The 18,630-nt window shown below is 38.3% G+C and overlaps 4 protein-coding genes across 7 annotated transcripts in view; 1 reads left to right on the top strand and 3 right to left on the bottom strand.

Moving 5' to 3' along the window:
• Nucleotides 1-1,583, bottom strand: part of rorc (RAR-related orphan receptor C) — a 20,583-nt gene extending 19,000 nt beyond the window's left edge. For both annotated transcript variants that reach the window (XM_062422189.1, XM_062422190.1), the window contains exons 1-2: nt 1,319-1,583; nt 1,051-1,159 (exon numbers count right to left, since the gene is read on the bottom strand). In XM_062422189.1, coding sequence (XP_062278173.1) covers nt 1,051-1,102 — 52 coding nt within the window. In that variant the 5' untranslated portion in view covers nt 1,103-1,159; nt 1,319-1,583. The remainder of the gene's footprint in view (nt 1-1,050; nt 1,160-1,318) is intronic.
• Nucleotides 1,584-5,516: 3,933 nt separating this feature from the next.
• On the bottom strand, nt 5,517-10,325 carry them4 (thioesterase superfamily member 4). Of its 2 annotated transcripts, XM_062422767.1 has the most exons (6): nt 9,999-10,325; nt 8,931-9,120; nt 7,523-7,685; nt 7,081-7,191; nt 6,323-6,447; nt 5,517-6,193 (listed from the first exon to the last, which is right to left on the bottom strand). In XM_062422767.1, the coding sequence occupies exons 1-6, from the start codon at nt 10,098-10,100 to the stop codon at nt 6,150-6,152; spliced, it is 735 nt and encodes a 244-aa protein (XP_062278751.1). In that variant the 5' UTR covers nt 10,101-10,325; the 3' UTR covers nt 5,517-6,149. The 2 variants fall into 2 exon arrangements, with proteins under 2 accessions (XP_062278751.1, XP_062278749.1); XM_062422765.1 differs by having other exon boundaries at nt 5,517-6,447.
• Nucleotides 10,326-11,681: 1,356 nt separating this feature from the next.
• On the bottom strand, nt 11,682-13,994 carry si:dkey-87o1.2 (uncharacterized protein LOC796684 homolog). Its single transcript, XM_062423001.1, has 4 exons — nt 13,570-13,994; nt 13,200-13,254; nt 12,585-12,702; nt 11,682-12,396 (listed from the first exon to the last, which is right to left on the bottom strand). The coding sequence occupies exons 1-4, from the start codon at nt 13,864-13,866 to the stop codon at nt 12,354-12,356; spliced, it is 513 nt and encodes a 170-aa protein (XP_062278985.1). The 5' UTR covers nt 13,867-13,994; the 3' UTR covers nt 11,682-12,353.
• Nucleotides 13,995-14,999: 1,005 nt separating this feature from the next.
• Nucleotides 15,000-18,024, top strand: zgc:174935 (uncharacterized protein LOC796019 homolog). 2 transcript variants are annotated; one of them, XM_062423042.1, is made up of 4 exons: nt 15,000-15,447; nt 16,565-16,619; nt 16,858-16,972; nt 17,089-18,024. In XM_062423042.1, exons 1-4 carry the CDS (start codon nt 15,154-15,156, stop codon nt 17,444-17,446), a joined length of 822 nt encoding a protein of 273 aa, XP_062279026.1. In that variant the 5' UTR covers nt 15,000-15,153; the 3' UTR covers nt 17,447-18,024. The 2 variants fall into 2 exon arrangements, with proteins under 2 accessions (XP_062279026.1, XP_062279025.1); XM_062423041.1 differs by having other exon boundaries at nt 17,083-18,024.
• The last annotated feature ends 606 nt before the right edge of the window (nt 18,025-18,630 follow it).

Raw genomic sequence — 18,630 nt, 5'->3', positions numbered from 1 at the left:
CTTCTCGATTGAAAGTGTTGACAATTAGGTCTCTGGGTTAAAGTACCCAGGAAATCGTTTCCGGACAGAGAGTGTGTTGAGTTTTACGTGACGTTTTTCACCGCTTTGAGCAGCAGCAGAAGTCACAGTATCAGATATCTCAAAAGACAGGCAAATACAACTGAAACTATCTGCATTGTTTACTACAGCACATTAAGTTGATATATTTTATTTTTTATGTGAATTGGGTGAACATTAAATTTAAATGCAATTAAAAATGCAGTGAGTACTACTGTGAGTCATGTTTACTTGAGTAAAGGTGTTTTTAAAAAAACGTTTCCTTCATGCTGAACATCACATCTGCTGAACTGAGCCATGAGTGACTATGTTGTTTGAATAGTCAACATTGATGTAGCAAGGCACTTTGAACTTTAGCAAACTGTGTTTCCATGCTAGGAGAATTGTAGAAACAGTGTGCAGTGGGTTTCTGTAGTAGAGGGACAATGTGTCTTATCTTATGTGACTGCCAATGGTTTGATTTTAGCCAGGGAGAGGGCTTTGAATAGAAAAGCATTGACCAAAAACAGAAGCAAAATAAGAGCTAATCCCTAGGATTACTCCGGCTTACTGCCATTCTTACCCGCTCACACAGCACCTTAACAACGTCGCAGTGAAAGGGGATGAGTTTGGTTACTGGAGTAAAGACGGATGAGTAGAGGGAAAGAAGATACTACTGGCACAGGGGACTGGGAGAAACAGAATGGAGGTCTGGTGCAGAAAAGGTGAGCAGAATGAGGTAAAGAGTAAGCGAGGAAAGGACAGATGTGGGTGGGAGAGGGCACAGAATGGCATGCTGGGAGTTAAGAGCATGGCTCACTTTAAATAGGAGAGGAACATAAAAACACAAAATAATATGAGAGAATTAAAACAAATAACTAAAAATAAACCGAGGACTATTATGTAGTCCTGTAAAGGTCCTCTGCTTGCAGAGACATTAAAGTTCAAAAAGCCCACACATGCTACAACAAACTATAATGTGAAGAATATAACCTCAATTATGGATCCTCTTACCTTTTTTGATGGGGGTGTCAGCTGGGGGCACGTCGGGCTCCTCATATTCCATAACTTTCCTGTCCAAACACTGTGTGGCCCTACACACTCACCACCTCACCACCTCTCACTACACACACACACACACACACACACACACACACACACACACACACACACACACACACACACACACACACAAAACCACAGACGCCTGCTAAATCAGTCGGTTTTGAACTCCACCTGCCGCCATTTGACTCAAAAGGCAATTTGACAAAAGCTATACTACCTGTTGTTCTAGCGCCCGGGCCGGCGCAGGCATTTGAAAACATGCACTGCCATCTCGCCTCCTTCCTGTCCTTACAGCGGGTCCCAAAACTCGACCGTCATCTTCTTACAGGCTCTCTCGTCCAACAGTACACCTCCTCTTGTGTGGTTGTTTTGAAATAATTTAATTCCCCCCGAGGCAGCTGAGAGGAGAGAGTGCAGCTGCACCGGCCGGCAGTTAACAAGCCGTGCGCCCCGGTTCCCCCCTCCCGTCCGTGCGCTCTCCGTGCGCCCTGACCGTCCCAGGCTGGAGAGAGTTATGTCACCGGCTGTTACGTAATAGCAGCGGATCGGGTTTTGCTTTGTAGTGCTCAGTTGAGAAATATAATCCCATGTTGCTGCCACAAATTTCCGCCACAGTAATCGAGAAAATACAATGCATAGAGGAGACACTGAATTCCAGTTTTATGCCGTGATTTCAGGGCGATATATAGGAAAGGAAATATGTTTTCTCTGTTGACTGGGGTGATTTTATTGGTTTGTTAAAACCACCTGCAAAGTTCTTTGTATTAAGCAGATAGATTCTTTTGATAATGGTAAACTATGCAATGTCTCATTTCAATTGAGGTAGGTTTAAAAATAGACACAAAGAAAACGATGAATAATCGATATGTCCTCTCGGTTTACATCAGCGTAGTAAAGGCGCTTTAAGACACCGGGTCCAGCAACACATAATGAAGATGTCTGCAGTTATGCCAGTGATGAAATGTAAATTAAAGGACCAGTGTGTAGGATTTAGGGGGACCGTTTGGCAGAAATTGAATAAAATATTCATACATATGTTTAGCTAATTTGTGTTTCATCACAATAAGAATTGTTGTGTTACCTTAAAATTAGCCCTTTATGTCAACATCGATCCAAAAGGAAGAGCTGGGCTTCAAAGCCAATTTGACATTTGACATAGTGGCATAACCCTGTAATTACAACTTCACAGGATGTTACTGGGCCCAAATAGACTTACATTGTAAAAGAGACCTCTGTAAATTAGTGGATACGTTTTTTTGGGCATCACAACCCCGCAAAATGTCTTGTTTCACTATCAGAATTTGATCCATTCAGTGGATCACAGTTTTGAAGAACTAGAAGAATCGCACGATTGAACCGTTTTATCCCCATTCAAGTTAGCTAGAGGACTAAACGGAATATTAGCAGCCTCAGCCGGTGAAAATTTCTAGTGAGCATGGTCCATGTGCATTTAAGCACCGGGGGGCAGGGGGGATTATTCAAATGGTTGCCATTTGCAACCTCACGGTTAGATGCAACTAAATCCTACACACTGGTCCTTTAAATACATTTTTACTAATGTGCAGTTTTGAGGTATTTGCACTTTACTCGAGTATTACTCTGCAACTTCCATTCCACTACATTTCAGAAGCAAAATATTGTGCTTTTTACATTTATCTGACTGCAGGAGTTACTGGTTCATTTTCAGATTATAATATTATAATGCTATGATCAACAAAAGAAAATATGTAATAATATAGATTTGACAGAAGCATTCTGCAATGGGTATTTTAACCTTTAATTCTTTAAATAGATTTGATGATAATACAGTACATTTACTTAAGTAATTTCACCATGTTGTGTTGCTAATTTTACTACACCAAGCTATATTTAAAGTGAAAATAAAATAATCTATAATAACACAGATGTTGACCCATGCAGGGTCAGCATCTGTGTTGATGATCACAGAGGCCCACAGGAGTCCAGTGGAGGGTCCAGTACAATAGACAGTGCAACAATTTTGTCATCAATTTTTTATCTTCAATTAATGTTTAAATTGGGTTTAAATGTTTCAATTTAAAGGATGGAAATGTGCATTTATGGTTTTCGAGAGCCAAAAAAATAAGCCTCTAAACTGCTAATTTTGTCTGACCAACAGTCAAAAAACAGATATGATATTGAAGATAGAAAAGCTGAAAAATAAATGTTTATCATTGTGACTTGATAGATTTTCACAGTTGTCTTTAAATTAAATGACCAATCAATAACTGTTACAGCTAATTTTGTTACAGAAAGAGACGTACAGTAATATTCTTTCATGATGTCCATTCCTACCCTACAAGGATTATTTGTCTTTAAAGATGATAGACAGTAAATGTCAAATCTGATTTCAAAGAGAGAGTTTTCCATACTCACATATAACATACTATTATACTACCATTTTAGGTTTGGAAATCTGATCTGATAGTGCGTCAGCTAGTTGCAGGTGGTTTTAACTGAAAGTTAAAAACATCTACCCCCACCTCTGCTCCCCAACCCCCTTCCTCAAACCCAACTTGACCACATGACTCTTCTGGGGAAAAGAAAAAATTAACTGCTGGTGCTCATTTGTCCTGCATCCGCTACCAAACACACACACACACGCGCGCACACACAGACACACACACACACGCGCACACACACACTGAAAAGTTTTTGACACTGAGGCAGCATTTCTATCTGCACCATACTGAGGTTAAAGATGTGAGGGGCCCTCAGAAGACCACTAGGCATGTGCTATGATGCGCCCATACACTCAGAAACCACACATCAGACCAAACTGTGTGAGCGTTTTAGTTAAATGCAGTTAAATGCGTACAGGGTGTGTATACTTGTAGCCAATAATTTACTGCAAAACCAAAAACTAACTCAGCAGCACCTGCTAATAAGCAACACGTCTTCGTATTTAAAATGGATGCGACAGGAATTTACTTTGTAACTGTCACATCATTTTCAACGATTATCACTGACCATTTACGTGATGTTAAGTAAAGCTATTGTGTTGTTAGAGAGTATTATAAGAATATAACCAGTATAACAAGCATTGTAAAAAACACAGCAAACATTACCAGGATAACAGGTACATTTTAAGCTCTTTTTGGGTTTACACCTTTTTGAATCCAGCAAAATGAATTACCATGTCTAATGAATATCAACATTAGATTCCACTATGTCAAAAGTTCAAATGTTTCCTTTTAAATTAAATATTGTAGTTCAGTCATTTCAGTCAGTTAAGGTAAAAACAAGGCTTCCCACTGTGTTTTTAGTAACACATGAATGTCTTAACTCGGTTTCATCTGGATGGATTTGTAACATTTTAACACTGAAACAAAAATAAACTTTTTTTAAAAGCCACATATTTTCTTTTTCACAGTTGTAGTGTGACAGTCTGAAATGGTGAGGTCTCTCTGTTTCCTGACCCAACCCTGTTAAACACAATGTTTGCAGGGACATCAACATAATATTGACATTAAGTACCTGATTCTAATGTAAAATCAAAGACCTATATTCAGCACAGTATGAGTATAATCCAAAATAGTGCTCTATATGTTCTCAGGTTTCTGTCATAAATTATTTTTTTTGACATTGTGGTCTGCAGTAGCTGCTAGAGCAGAACAGATCTCTGTGATGTGGAAAGTGTTACTTATTTTGCCATATTGTGGCATGCCTCAGTCATTTCTGATTGCAGAAACATGCTCAAAGATTCAGAATGAGTGAGAAAAAACAGCATATTAACAACATAACATTCACTAAAATTATGATTTAGGAGTCGTTTGTGATAGGCAACAGTTTACATCCCACACCTGGAAACCCAAACTAAAATGTGTTAACAGGAAGCATGAAACTCTGTCTTCTTAGCTGAAATGTTGCAAATATAATTTATTTTGTTAGTGCCAGTTTATCAAAGTGAAAGCTTAAACTGAGTTTCAGAAATGTATATAAAATCCATATATCCCCAAAGTGCCCTGTGTTGCTTTTTTACTATCAAAAAAGCAACACACACAGGGCATTCTGCATTGCTCTTTGACAATTTACTAAAATACCCATTTTTTTGTACCAAATCCTGACTTTGATCAAATATTGCAATAGGAGTATCTGTCAATTAAACCTAGTTACATTAGCAGTTTCACTATCAAGTTCGATCAGTGGATTAATTAAAAAGTGGTATCATAGGGTGCTATGGTGGGCTATGTACAATATGTTAAAAAGTGAAGTGTTTATCATATTAAGAGAAAATCTTTTAAATGGGTGCAATCCTAGTATGGCTCAGTCTTTTATTTTTTAGGAAAGTCTAGAGACAAAAACCTCAATATATTAACCAAAAGCAAGGTAAACAATACCATTTTATTTTCTGCAGACAAACAAATAAAGAGATGGTTTGTTTAATTTATCCTTCAGTAAGGCTTTATTGTAGGAAACCAAATATTCATGTACAGTACATTCAGAGCAATAATCTCATTACATAAAACCATAAATACCGGCAAAGTTACAATAAATAGTCCATAGTTTAATAATAACTGTTGTGATATGTACTGCCGATGCATTATTAAGCAGAGGTAGTTTATTAAAATGTATTTTGTGAGTCCGTACACTTTGTTAGAAGTAACATTTTGCCCACAAAATGCATAAATATTAAGGTTTAATAATATTAAGGTTTAATACAAATCTGCTGTACCCACACTCCCAAAAAATACTCAAAACTGAAGAAACACTCACACATTCTTATCATCAAATCTCTCTCTCTCTCTCTCTCTCTCTCTCTCTCTCTCTCTCTCTCTCTCTCTCTCTCTCTCTCTCTCTCTCTCTCTCTCTCTCTCTCTCTCTCTCTCTCTCTCTCTCTCTCTCTCTCTCTCTCTCTCTCTCTCTCTCTCACTCTCTCTCACTCTCTCACTCTCTCACTCTCACACACTCTCACACACACACACACACACACACACACACACACACACACACACACACACACACACTGGTTGTGGCCTGTCTTTGCTGACATCCAGTGTTTGGTTAGATGGCGGGCTGAAGTGTTTGTGTCACATTCCCAGTAGGTGGCTGACACTGACTGACAGGAACAGTGCTACAGGAAAGGCATGAAAGAAAACAGAACAGTGAAAATACAGAAGCCCAAAGGGCGGAGACATGACTAACTACATCCTTTGACACCGATATGTCCAATAAACATGTTGTGTGTATGAATGTATGTTACCTGTTGCTTCTGTGTGCAGTTTGGAGCTATCGGCGCTGGTCACTTTACATGAGATAAATGTTTTTCTGCCTTCCTTCTTATCCATGCAGGATTCAAGCAACACTGTACTTCCCAGTGGGATGGGGCTTGGGACAAGACAACTGTTTGTTAGGATAATCTGACCATGAATCATGGTCGTCATACATGGAGATGTTAGTTTGTGCTAATGTACTGCTTCCTGTCATTATCATCATCATTATATTAATATCTGGGTTAAGGAGAGAACAGTCATTGAATGTTCAACATGAAGAAAATGTCTAATGACTCTTGGCAGAATACAATGAGCAAAACTGAGTATTTAGATTGACTTTGTGAGGGTAATACTGTTATTACAACTACTTTTACAGTCTTATGCAGGGACTCTGCATCACTTAAACAACGCACATCATATTCCCATAAACTCTATATGGAAAATGTGTGCCCCATGAATAAATGAGGCAACACAGACACACAGGTCCTGACGGCTCATCCAAGGCACCTGATGCTGAGATGATAGCAGTAGCATTAGGGTATTGTATTAAATAGAGTGTGATGGCGATCTACAAAATTTACAGAAATCTTTACAGAAAACTAACCAATTAGTGATGTATATTGTATACAATACAAATTGTATACAAAGCTACAAACATGACTTCTGCTGAATAACATGTGACATATAAACAAAATCTATTTATACAACAACTGTCAAGTGTTGCACATAAATGTAAATATATTCTTACCTGCGGTAATTGATGTTGAGATTGGCAGTCATTACAGGTCCAGAGAGGTAAGTAGCATGAGTCCCTGTCACTGAGTCAATCATAGTGGCTATTGCCCCCCCGTGGACATGTCTGGAAACACACACGCTGTCTATCACATATCAAATCTAAGTGCCTTTAAAGGTGTTGTTCGTTGAAGTTCGAAGAAAAAAAAATTAGCACATTTTATGAACTAATTCTTTATTCTGTTTTTTTTGGGTGGTACTGACCTTGTGGAATATATATTGTGTCTATATATATGCACTTCAACCTGTACATTTTTTAAAGCTATAATAATGTATTCAATGTAAGATTATTGTGTTGTTATTAGTATGAAGTATAGTTAAGTGGAAGCAGATTGTAAAAATACAACAAGCACAGACATCTGTACACAAACTTGTACAACATCCAAATGTTATCTCACCCTGGTGGTCCCTCCAGCAGGTGTCCAGCCTGGAAAATGCACACAGACCTCTGCTCCTCTTTGTTAATGAACATAACATACTCAAATGCTGCCCCTGCAGTTTTGATGTTCCGAGTAAAAAGACGGGCCTTTGACTGGACAAACTTACTCAGATACACTCCACCTGAGGAGAAAACACACATGTGAAGAGTCAGCAGCTGACAGAGTAGCCCAGGGGGCAAAAAAACAAATAAATGCAGGTGCATGCAGGGATTGATGGGTATCAAACCTTTTTTATTTTAGGATTTCTTATTGAATAGTAAAAAAACAGTGTTACAGTCCAGTTCAGACAGATAATACGAATTACAATTTAACCAATCCAGATTGCAAACCAGTCTATATATACTCAATATGTATTTACCTTTGTACAAACACAGGATGGGACAATGAATAAGGACAAGTCAAGATTTAAAAAATGATTAATATAGTTTTTTATTTATTATTGAAATGTTCATATTAGTACATGCCTAGTTCCAACTTAATTGTGATTTAAATATACAATATAATCTATAATAATGTAGAATCTTTAAACCTTTGTACATGTTTACAGTTTTTTTGCATATTTATGCAAAATGAATTTTGCAGACTTTGCTGGTGCTAGGTTATACAGGCAGGGCTGAGACAGTGAGATGAGTGCAACGTTTTAAATTTCATGATAGTCATGCCTTCAGCTGCAGAATCATTATGAAGCAGTTTTGCTTAAAGTCTAACAAGCACCTTGCAAATAAAAACCTTAAAAGTTTGTTCAAGTTTACAAATTATTTAAAAAGTTTGAGCCCACAGTAGATTACTATCAATCAAGTAATGGGCAATGTCCACTCAAACAAGTCATGACCAGCTGTGTCCTTCAACAACATGGAAAGATACCCTTAGAGTTACAGAGTAGTTTTTTGGAGTGGGTGCCTGGTTTCTCTTACACATTCATGCAGGACGGTGCAAACAGGTAACAAAGCCGCAAGGCAGGAAAAGAAGACGACTGCAACATGAATGTAAACAACATATGATTTTAAATATTTAGAAAAAAATCTGCTTTGCAAATATTTCATGAGGGAAAACATGCATTTAACACTACTTGAGGTGTAACAATGTGTAGATGTTTATATAGACAAAGTATTTTGGTGTGTAACACATTGAAAACATAACTTTTGTTTGTTTACAAGAAAACTCTGCAGGGCACTTTTAAACAAGAAATTGATATTTTGTTACGATACAACAGAAGAAACCTTGACCCCTTGATTGTTACCAAAAACTCAAGTTCCATCTTTGTTCTTACTGTTCAGTGCTTCATGAATAACAACAAACTGGAAGTCACACAGGCACATCATAGCCATTTACTTGAACAAACTAGAAACCACACCCTGTACTTTACCTTTAGCATACTTAAGGGAGCGATTGTAGCTTGGCAATCTCCTCCATGGACCTCTCTGTTTCTCTCCATCCTCTGTCTCCACCTCACACTGGCTGTTGTAGTGCTCGTACAACCGTGTCATTTCTGAGCTCCATGAGGAGTTAGGCAGGCTGAAGTCCCGGGGTGCAGAGTTAAAGGGCCAGGGCAGCGTCTGCCGAAAAGGGAAGTACATAACACCTTTAGTCTGGTCTACTATATTATGGGGATCTAAGGTTTTGGGTAAAGTTGGTGGTGGGATGTTGTGTTGATACAGGACTTGTCACAGGGAGTGGTGGTAAGTAACTCAACTGTTAGTTATCTATTATTATTATTATATATGACATCATTATATTATTAATACTGAAGCATCAGTGTGTAAGCTGCATGTTACTGCTGTAGCTGCTGGAGGTGGAGCTAGTTTATACTACGTTATATACAGTTATCTAGTTTAGTCCAGTGGTTCCCAAGGTAGGGGTCAGGCCCCTTCAAAGGGTCACCAGATAAAGCTGAGGGGTCGTGAGATAATTAATGGAAGAAGAAAAAAGAAAAAACAAAGGTCTGATTCACAAATCTGCTTTCACTTTTTGGACTTAGTCTCTAAGCTTTGATTTCTGGTGAAATATTAAATGATTTTAACAGTTATTAAAATGAAACCATGTGAGAAGTTTTGGTGAAGCTGTTAAAAACTCATAGACATCTGAAATGTGACCCTGACCATGTGTCATGTGTTTAAAAGCTTGTTATATTAGCCATTGTGTCAAATCTTCATCTGAAATGTAACTAAAGCTGTCAAATAAATGTAGTGGAGTAGAAAAGTACAATATTCCCCTCTGAGATGTAGTGGAGTGGAAATCGAATCAAATGGAAATACTCAAGTAAAGGTTTTTTTTTTTTTAAAGTACCACAATATTGTACTACAGTACAGTCCTCAAGTAAATGTACTTCACATTATTTGGTGGACAGTAGAGTCACATCATTACAAGTGAGAAACACCTAGAAGAAGAGGATGAAGCCAAAGGGGTGCCCAGGTAAAAACCTTATTGTACCTACCGACATGGTCCGTACAGCCGGATGGCCGAGCTGAGTCTGAACATATGGGAGTGAACCGAGGCTCTGACAGACCCTGGATATCCTTACTATACTCCTTAACATTTTGTACACCGTTTAAAATAACGAGGATGATGTAAAAGCTTGTACACTGCCTGTGTTTTGGGGTCGCGTTAGATAAGCCAAACTTGACGTTGGCTGTAGCACAAACTACTACCGCGGTAATTGACACTGAGCTGCTTCATAAGTAATCGTAAGCATGTTTTTAATACAAGCTTGTCTTCAGCTATGTCAGAACATTTAAAATACGCCCTTCTGCTACACACTATGGTTATGTTATGTAGTTGCCAGTGACTTTCATGCAACTTCCGGCATGACGGTAGTGTATGTCACGTGGTTTACATCTCGCATTGTAATTGGCTTCTGAGGAGAGTCGTTTCCGGTAATACCAACTTTAATACCATACTTCATTATAACCAACTTTGTTTCACTTTTGTCTTTTTTGCACAGTCTTAAAAGAAAAAAAAATCTAATGGAGAACAATAATTATTAATATTATTCATGTGAATAAACGATTACTACATTTGAAGGTTAGCATTTAAAAAATAATATTGTAATAATGATGACAAGCTCCTATCTTTATATTTTGGGATATAATAAACCAACACATATCCATAATAACTGAATTTCTTTTTTTCTTAAATGTTCATTATCAGTGACATTAATGATGACAAAAAGGTTTGCTGGACAGTTTCACAAGTGAACCACAAAATACATTCATACTAGGCTACGCTTAAACGATTATCTACAAAAGCTTGCTTTATTTTTATTTGTAATTTTTTTTCCCCCATTTCATAGTTACTTGTTTTTAACTAACTTGTGAATTCTGCATAATATAGGTAGAGGCCTTGTATAAGCCCTTCTGGGTTTCTTGCCACTACCTTGCACCTTTCTTCTGTTGTTATTTCTCTATCTTTTGCTTCTTGTCTTATTGTGCAAAATAAAAAATTGAAAATGAAAAAATTAACTATAAATATTTTCTTTTTTGTTTATGTAATTTTATGTCAGCTGTCTTGTAGCAGGTTCAAGTTTTGCCACAATTTATGACCATTTGTTTTCTCCAAATATGACCCTGTCCATATTAGAACTGATTGCTCAGTGTGCTTGTAGTAACATCAACATGTTGGGGCAGTTAAAAAAGTAATTACTCAATTGCAATTGAGTATGAATGTTGAAGGCACTAACTTTAGCTGACCAGAGACCAGAGCATGTGTCCTTTGAACAGGTGTTGGATAAAATTACAAATTGAAGGTTTTGACTCAAACCAGACCGATTGGTTGCACCAAAACTCAGAACTTTGTAAACTGAGATGAAGAACAAGAAGAGGTGGATTACGTGGGCAGACGAGGCACCACTTGCATGTGATGATGACTTAATCCTTGGTTCTGCACTAGGGGGAGGTATAGGAACATGTCACTGAACTGATACAAATGCATGGTTGTTTTTGTCTCTCTACCTTATGAAAAACAAGATGAATAGATTATACATAATGTGTCATACATTTTTTGCATATTATATTTGTTTTTCAGCTCAGTTTAAAGTAAGTTAAACATCACAGTATATACAGCCCATCAAGCTCCTCTAAATCACAAAAGAGCACTAGGAAACTAATGTATTAACCACACACCTTTAATAATTGTGATAATGTTCAGAAATATGTTTATATATTTATCTGTACATCAATTAATATTTATTCTCAGAGGGATTTTTTCACCTGATGCCACCTGTCATTCCAACACGTGACGTAACAGATGGTGTTTTAATGAAGCATTAACTTTGTTGTCTTAATGAAGTTGGTTTATTTGGTTAAATGATTCCAAAAACGAGAAATTAAACTGATGATCATGTCTTTTCTGGTTTCTACCAGTCATTCAGGTTTCATGAGTGGGGGCAGCAAACCCAAAACAAATGCCTCAGGCAGGCTGGTTAATGTGCAACACAAAGTAGCTTTACCAGTTAAATCAGGAGAGCTATTGTTGAGGCAAATACTCTACATGACAGCCAAGTTCATTTACTTGTGAAATCCAACATCAAAACAATAAACAAGTGTGTATCAAAGTATTTTACAGATACAAAAAGCCAGTCCAAAATTAACCAAGTGACATAATAAACACCAACATTTTGTAAAACTGTACAACATATGTATCCCATTCCCTACGCTTTTGCTGTTTGTTTTGAACGTGTCTGCAGACATAGTTCTTCCTTTCTGGTAAAGAATTCAGCAGAGCTGTTACCACATCAGTCATATTACGAACTTTATGGTTGAATGCACGGCACGCTTTATTTTTAAGTTTCCAGTCAGTGTTTTTTTTTTGGAGTGTCAGGTAGTCCACACAGCTTTCTACAAAAATTAAAAAGAGGAAAAAAACAGTGTTAATATAGTGTGCAGACTCCTTTAGGTTTTTAATATTGCAGCTATGGCTGTTACGTGGTCAAAGCCAGGTGCTCTCTGATGCCCTGCACCGTTTCAGCTGAGCACACATCATTCTGAGTATGTGAGAAGGTGCTGGGATCGTTTTCAAGTCTTACCGTGCTTCTTTCTTTGTTGTATCAGCAAATGCACAAATGGCTTTGTCTCTATCCAAAATCTGTTGTTTCAAGCTCTTTATGTCCTCTTCTGCCCTCTTTTTTAGGGCTTTGTGATCAGCTGAAATGGGAAAAGGAGAGTTTCCATATTTAATATGCTATAAATGGGTGATTTTATATGGGGAAAAAATACAAGCTGTGCCAATCAATAAAGGCAGCTGCTACTTTTGCTAAACTCAGATTTATATTACAAATGATTCACTGACACCAAATCTAATCTGCCGGGGAGCTCTGTAGCATAGATTTGTCACACCTGGTTACACTGGTTTCTCATCAGGAAAGTTTACTTTTCATAAAAGACAGTTATCAGAGGTATGTTGGTGTTTGGATTCTTCAGAGACCTGCAGAGGCAGTGTAACACCTATTGACTTTAGCAGCTTCAATCCATCCTCTTATCTTTTTAAAAAGGTCAATAAGAAAGCCTAATTAATGTGTTGTTATGGTTGGTCTCATTCTCTTATCCGGATCATTTTGGGTTTTTCCATTATTAGTACACAACCCCAGTTCAAGCCATTTATCCTGAGCCAAACCAGACCTGTGGTGAAACTAAATGCTTACCTTTGAATTCAGTGATGGCCTTTTGCTTAACTGTCTTCTTCTTCTCAAATTCTTCCTAATAAAGACAAAGGTGAAAGCATTTGTCAGCAGTAGAAGTTGGATAGGAAGTTCTAGCAAAAAGATAAATCAAATATTTGATTGCTGAGCTGTAAATTGAGCCTGACACACCCAGTAAATACAGTCAAGATTATATAGGACATACATCCTGAAAGGTAATAGGCCTACATTTGTGTAGGTTTGATTAAATTGTAGGCTAATTAACTCCAATTGTGAGTAAAACTGCAGGTGTGTGTGTGTGTGTGTGTGTGTGTGTGTGTGTGTGTGTGTGTGTGTGTGTGTGTGTGTGTGTGTGTGTGTGTGTGTCCCTTGCCTTGTCTGTGTTGCAGGTCAGAAGACTTTTATCAAGGCCCTTTGTTGACTTCTCCGTGTCTGCTTTCTTCTTCCTCAGCCCCTCCGTTTTGGCGCTGGTGGACGCCACCGCTTCCTTCAGCTGCTTGATTTTGGTTTTCAGCGCGACGATTGCCTCTTCTTTCATCTTGACCTCTGCCGTGTTTTCCTCGGTGCGGATTTTAATACTACGCAGGTGAAACTCCTGGCGCGCAGCTTGGAAAATCATTACACTCATCACAGCCACACTTAGGCCAAATAAAGCAATCAAGAGCTTCATTTTGGCTTCGACTAAGGGACGATATAATATATAAAATTGCTGGTGGTCACTTGACGATCATTCCGGGTGTCTCTCCAATCGTGCACGCTGCTTCCCTGACTGTGACTGCGGACAATAAAACCTGCCTTACCTGCTCAACTAGCTGGGCGTGACAATCCACCTGTTTCCTCCTAGTCTGTGTGACTCCTCCGTGTCTCTGTGGTTGACACGTACAACAACATTGCATTGATTTGCATAGTGATCATGTTGCTTCCTTCAATATGTGTACTGTTTGGTTTCAGTATTTCTGATAAAAATGATGATAAACGTGCATTTAACTATCTTGAATCTCATATTGGCAATTACCTAGCATACACAAATCTAAATATACAAACTCCAAACCTTTGTTCTTGTTACTCGTTGGTGAAATTGGCACGATTTCTCCTCTTCAAATAATAAGAAGGCGATTGAGACATTTGATATGCACTCTTTGTATGTTTTAATGTAGATATCCCGATGGTCTATGCCACCATTAATGAATTGATTCTCTAAACAGATGCACTTGTACTTTTTAGTATTTACTTGATACTTCTAAGTCACATTTCATAGGGCAATATTGTACATTTTACTCAAAATGTAGGTAATACGATTTTATAAATTAAAAAGATGCATTTTAATAGATTAAACTATAACTATAACCATATTGATGCATTAATCGCAAATAATACACATTATATAATCTAGGCCTAATGATAATAGTGCGCCACTCTGGATAACAAGAGTTGTGTTGTTGTTATCTCTAAATAAAGCTGAGATGGAAAATTAGGCTTCACATTTAAGCATATTTTCTTATAAGTCAATTGTGAAACATGTTGGAATGAGGTCAGCACAACCTTTGGTTCTGCTTCTCAGCCGTCATGTTTTACTTATCTACCTGTGTCTGATCAAGGTGAACAGGTGTCAGCAGGACTAACCTGTCCGCCTTTAACAGCCAGGAAGAGGGCGTGTTTCTAATGGCAGACTCTGGGAATACTGCGCAGCGAGACGTTACACGCACTGGATGTTCAATCCTGAATCGCAGGTGAACCAGCCTCCTCAGTTGATTGATTTTACTTCTCCAAACGCAAACAAGTGTATCCAGGGCGACCCGACGAGTAGCTGCGAGATAAGGCTTTGGATTTGCTGGCTGTGAACCCCACATGGAAATTAAATAAGCTTTGAAGTGACACCTGTAGGAAGAGTTATATCCATCATCGAGAGAAAAAAACACCTACCTCACACAAAGAAAACGCAAGACTCCTGTGAAGCATGAAGACGCACCTGTTGCTACCTGTGACTATAATGGTGTCTGTCGCTTTGGTGGGAGTCATGAAAATACGGGGAAAGGAGCGGGACAAAGTAGAGAGACGGAGTAGGTTTGAGGGTATCAAGCTGCGGGTGACCCACGATGTATTGGATGAGTATGAGAGCGACGTGAAAGACACACAGACGCTGCTCGCGAAAGCCGAGACGGACTTCAAAGCGCTGGATGGAGAAGTGAACATGCTCTGGGATAAAGACAATCAGAAGAGGGGAGAAGTGGATACATGTCAGGCAGTCCAGGTATGGAGAAAATGAAGGCGTTTAGTAGAGTGTATATGAGACTTGATCCCCATGCAAAAATTATGTTGGATTTACTTTAAACCTGAGACATAGGCTGTGAGAATGTTGCTTGGGTATGCATATGAAGGCAACATCCAATATTAAATGACTTCTATAACCTCTTAAATTGAGTTCTTCTGCAATGGAAGAAATGATTTAGCCTTTCTGTGATGTATGCACAAGCAAGAAAACGCATAACCTGTTTTGCCTGTTGATGAAATGAATTCATACCACTTGGCTGAAAAAATAGGCTGGTCTTTCAGCAACTACATTTCCCAACAGTCAGAGCAGTGACTGACAGTAGGCCTGTGTAGACACTACTAAACTGCAGTAAGCGTGAAATTTCACCAGAGTAATGTATGGCTTCTAAATCATTTACTGTTTAAATTATGGAAACTAACATACTGTCCTTAGCCTTTGCCTGTTTGGTGTTATAGATCAGTTTCTTAATTTTACCTCACCAAACATTCCCCCATTTTCATATGAGCTATCAGGGTCGATTTTGCTTAGCAAAAAGATTTGATTTATCATATTTAGTTCAAACTAATAAATTACTAAGAAGTATGATTTGTCCCCAGATGTCTCTGCTTCTTAACCTGATTCACGCTTAACTGCTGCTGCACTAACATGCACTTTTTTTCTCATATTTTTCCACATTTAACGGCTTTAAGGGGCAATAAATGCATGAAAAATGGGCATCACCAAAATACCCTCCTGTGGTGTCGAGTAGCAAGAGAACTACTGTACCAAGAGAGGACCGTCAGAATTTTTTTTCTAGCTCTGTGTAGTTTGTAAAGGTATTCGTATTAACATATCTTTCATTTACCCATTTATGAACAACCAGTACAAAGTAGACCTTGTGTATTCTTGATGTATGTGTACTAAAGCTGATTTTTTTTTTTTTTTTTCATGTTGTGACCAGTCCAATATTATTTCATGAGTGTAGTGTTCAAATGTTTACTGTGGACGAGGACGTTTCTGCATCAAAGCGGATGATATCGAAGATACAGGATGTTTGTCTGTGTAAGGAAGGTTTCTCCAACATACTCAGGTCTGACATCCTCTTTTCCGCTCACAGAAAACTGTAAGAGATGCGCTGGCATCAGCAGAGACAGAATTCAGTAATGTCCAAGGTAAGTGCTGTCGCTTTATGAGCCTTAATGCTAGACGTGGATTTGGGTCTATTAATTGAAAGAAGAGACAAAGCAACTTTTCCCTCTCTTACCAAATACATGCTGATTTTGCAAATGCATTCCAATTTTTTAAAACTTTTCAACTGGTTAGAGAATATGATTTTCAAGTTATAACCTTAACCTTGCTTCTAACTGTCTAAAACACAAAACATTCACCTTGCCATAATTATACTTACAGCTGATTCCACTAAGGAGAAGGACGGCTGGAGCGCAGAACTGGCAACTCTGAAACAGCAACTAGAAACACGGAGCTCAGTGTGTGACTTTATAAAACCAGGAGTAGATACTGATAAGTAAGTATGGTTTCTACTTTACTGCATGTGTTTTTATCCCTGTAGGGTGCACTCCCTCATGATATCTATATGCATTCACAATATTTTCTATTGTTTACCTTCTCTTAAAGAAGAAGAAAGTTGTGTGGTGAGGTGATTGTTGAGGCCCCCAAACCAGAGGAGCCAAAAGCAGAGGCCCCCGAACCAGTGGAGCCAAAGGCAGAGGCCCCTAAACAAGAGGAGCCAAAGGCAGAAGCCCCTAAACCAGAGGAGCCTAAAGCAGAGGCCCCTAAACCAGAGGAGCCTAAAGCAGAGGCCCCTAAACCAGAGGAGCCTAAAGCAGAGGCCCCTAATCCACAGGAGCCTAAAGCAGAGGCCCCTAAACCAGAGGAGCCTAAAGCAGAGGCCCCTAAACCAGAGGAGCCTAAAGCAGAGGCCCCTAAACCAGAGGAGCCTAAAGCAGAGGCCCCTAAAGCAGAGGCTGAGCAGAGATGAGGTATTAGAACTTATGTTTTCCACTCTGCAGCACTCCATCTGTTAGATAATCAGTTTTTGCAACTAGATGTCGTCATGTTGCTTTACTGGGCTGATGTTACATTTGGTACAGGTGGGAACCTAAAGTTGGGTCTTCAGGTTTTCGCTGTTGCCAAATGGGATGTTGTGAAACATTCCTCCTCAATTTGTTATTTATGTTTATCGTACAAAATCAAATTTGACACTCAACATCATTCAATGTTGTTAATCTTAAAGATACATTCTGGTGCAGGACATGTGCTTTTGTTTTGTTTGTGGTTTATCTGTGCGAGTTTTGTTGGTGTAAAATGCTTTGTATTAAACTGATCATGTCACTGTATGTGAATGTTTTGTGCTTGTTGGGTTCAAGAGTTAACTCACATCTGCAGTAAGTGAAAGGCAATACAAGAGATTTAAGTAATCATTTACTAATTTCATTGGAAGGCAAGTGAGTGAAGTGGGTGGAGCTACAGGGGCCAGCTGTACATTCAGATTCATGTTTTATTGCTGCCGCTTGTCATGGATTTGTGGCAAAAGGATAGTAAACATATACAGTAGCTGTGAACCAACCTTGTTTTAAAAAGAGAAGTTGTATGAATACAGTATATTGTCAGTAATGTACCACTTTGAGTTTAACTTAAAATAAAATTCAAATAAATTGTATTTATATCTACTCAACATATTCATGCATCTCCCTTACTTTTGATCAACTTTGTTGTTTGGTGCCCTAAAAAAGGATAAATTGATCACTTTTTACAATATTTTTTGCAATATAAAAGAAAAGTTGTCTACAACAGTGCCTCTCTCTGTTGATACCAACAGTGGTGGAAGTAGGGGTGATTCTAGGATCAGACCTTTAGAGGGGCTCAGCTCCTAATGAGAATATGACATACAATGCCCTGCAAGTGTTCAAACCCCCTGCTAAATTACTCATTTCACAAAATAACGTAGATTAGCCTACATCAATACATATGAATACGTAGTTGAGTGGTCTACTATAATGTATAATAATAATAGTTTAGAATAAACAATCACATATTCCTACAGAGAAGACACTGAGATAGTTAATGAACCCTGAGGGAAAGATTATATTATAATGACAGAACTATCCAAAGTACATTAAAGCTGTTAAAATAAAAGCATTTGAGCCTGTAGCATAATTGTTT

The sequence above is a fragment of the Scomber scombrus genome, chromosome 7, assembly GCF_963691925.1.
Source record: "Scomber scombrus chromosome 7, fScoSco1.1, whole genome shotgun sequence".
Taxonomy (NCBI): domain Eukaryota; kingdom Metazoa; phylum Chordata; class Actinopteri; order Scombriformes; family Scombridae; genus Scomber; species Scomber scombrus.
The sequence above is the reverse complement of the archived record's forward strand: the minus strand, read 5'-3'. Positions and strand labels throughout refer to the sequence as shown.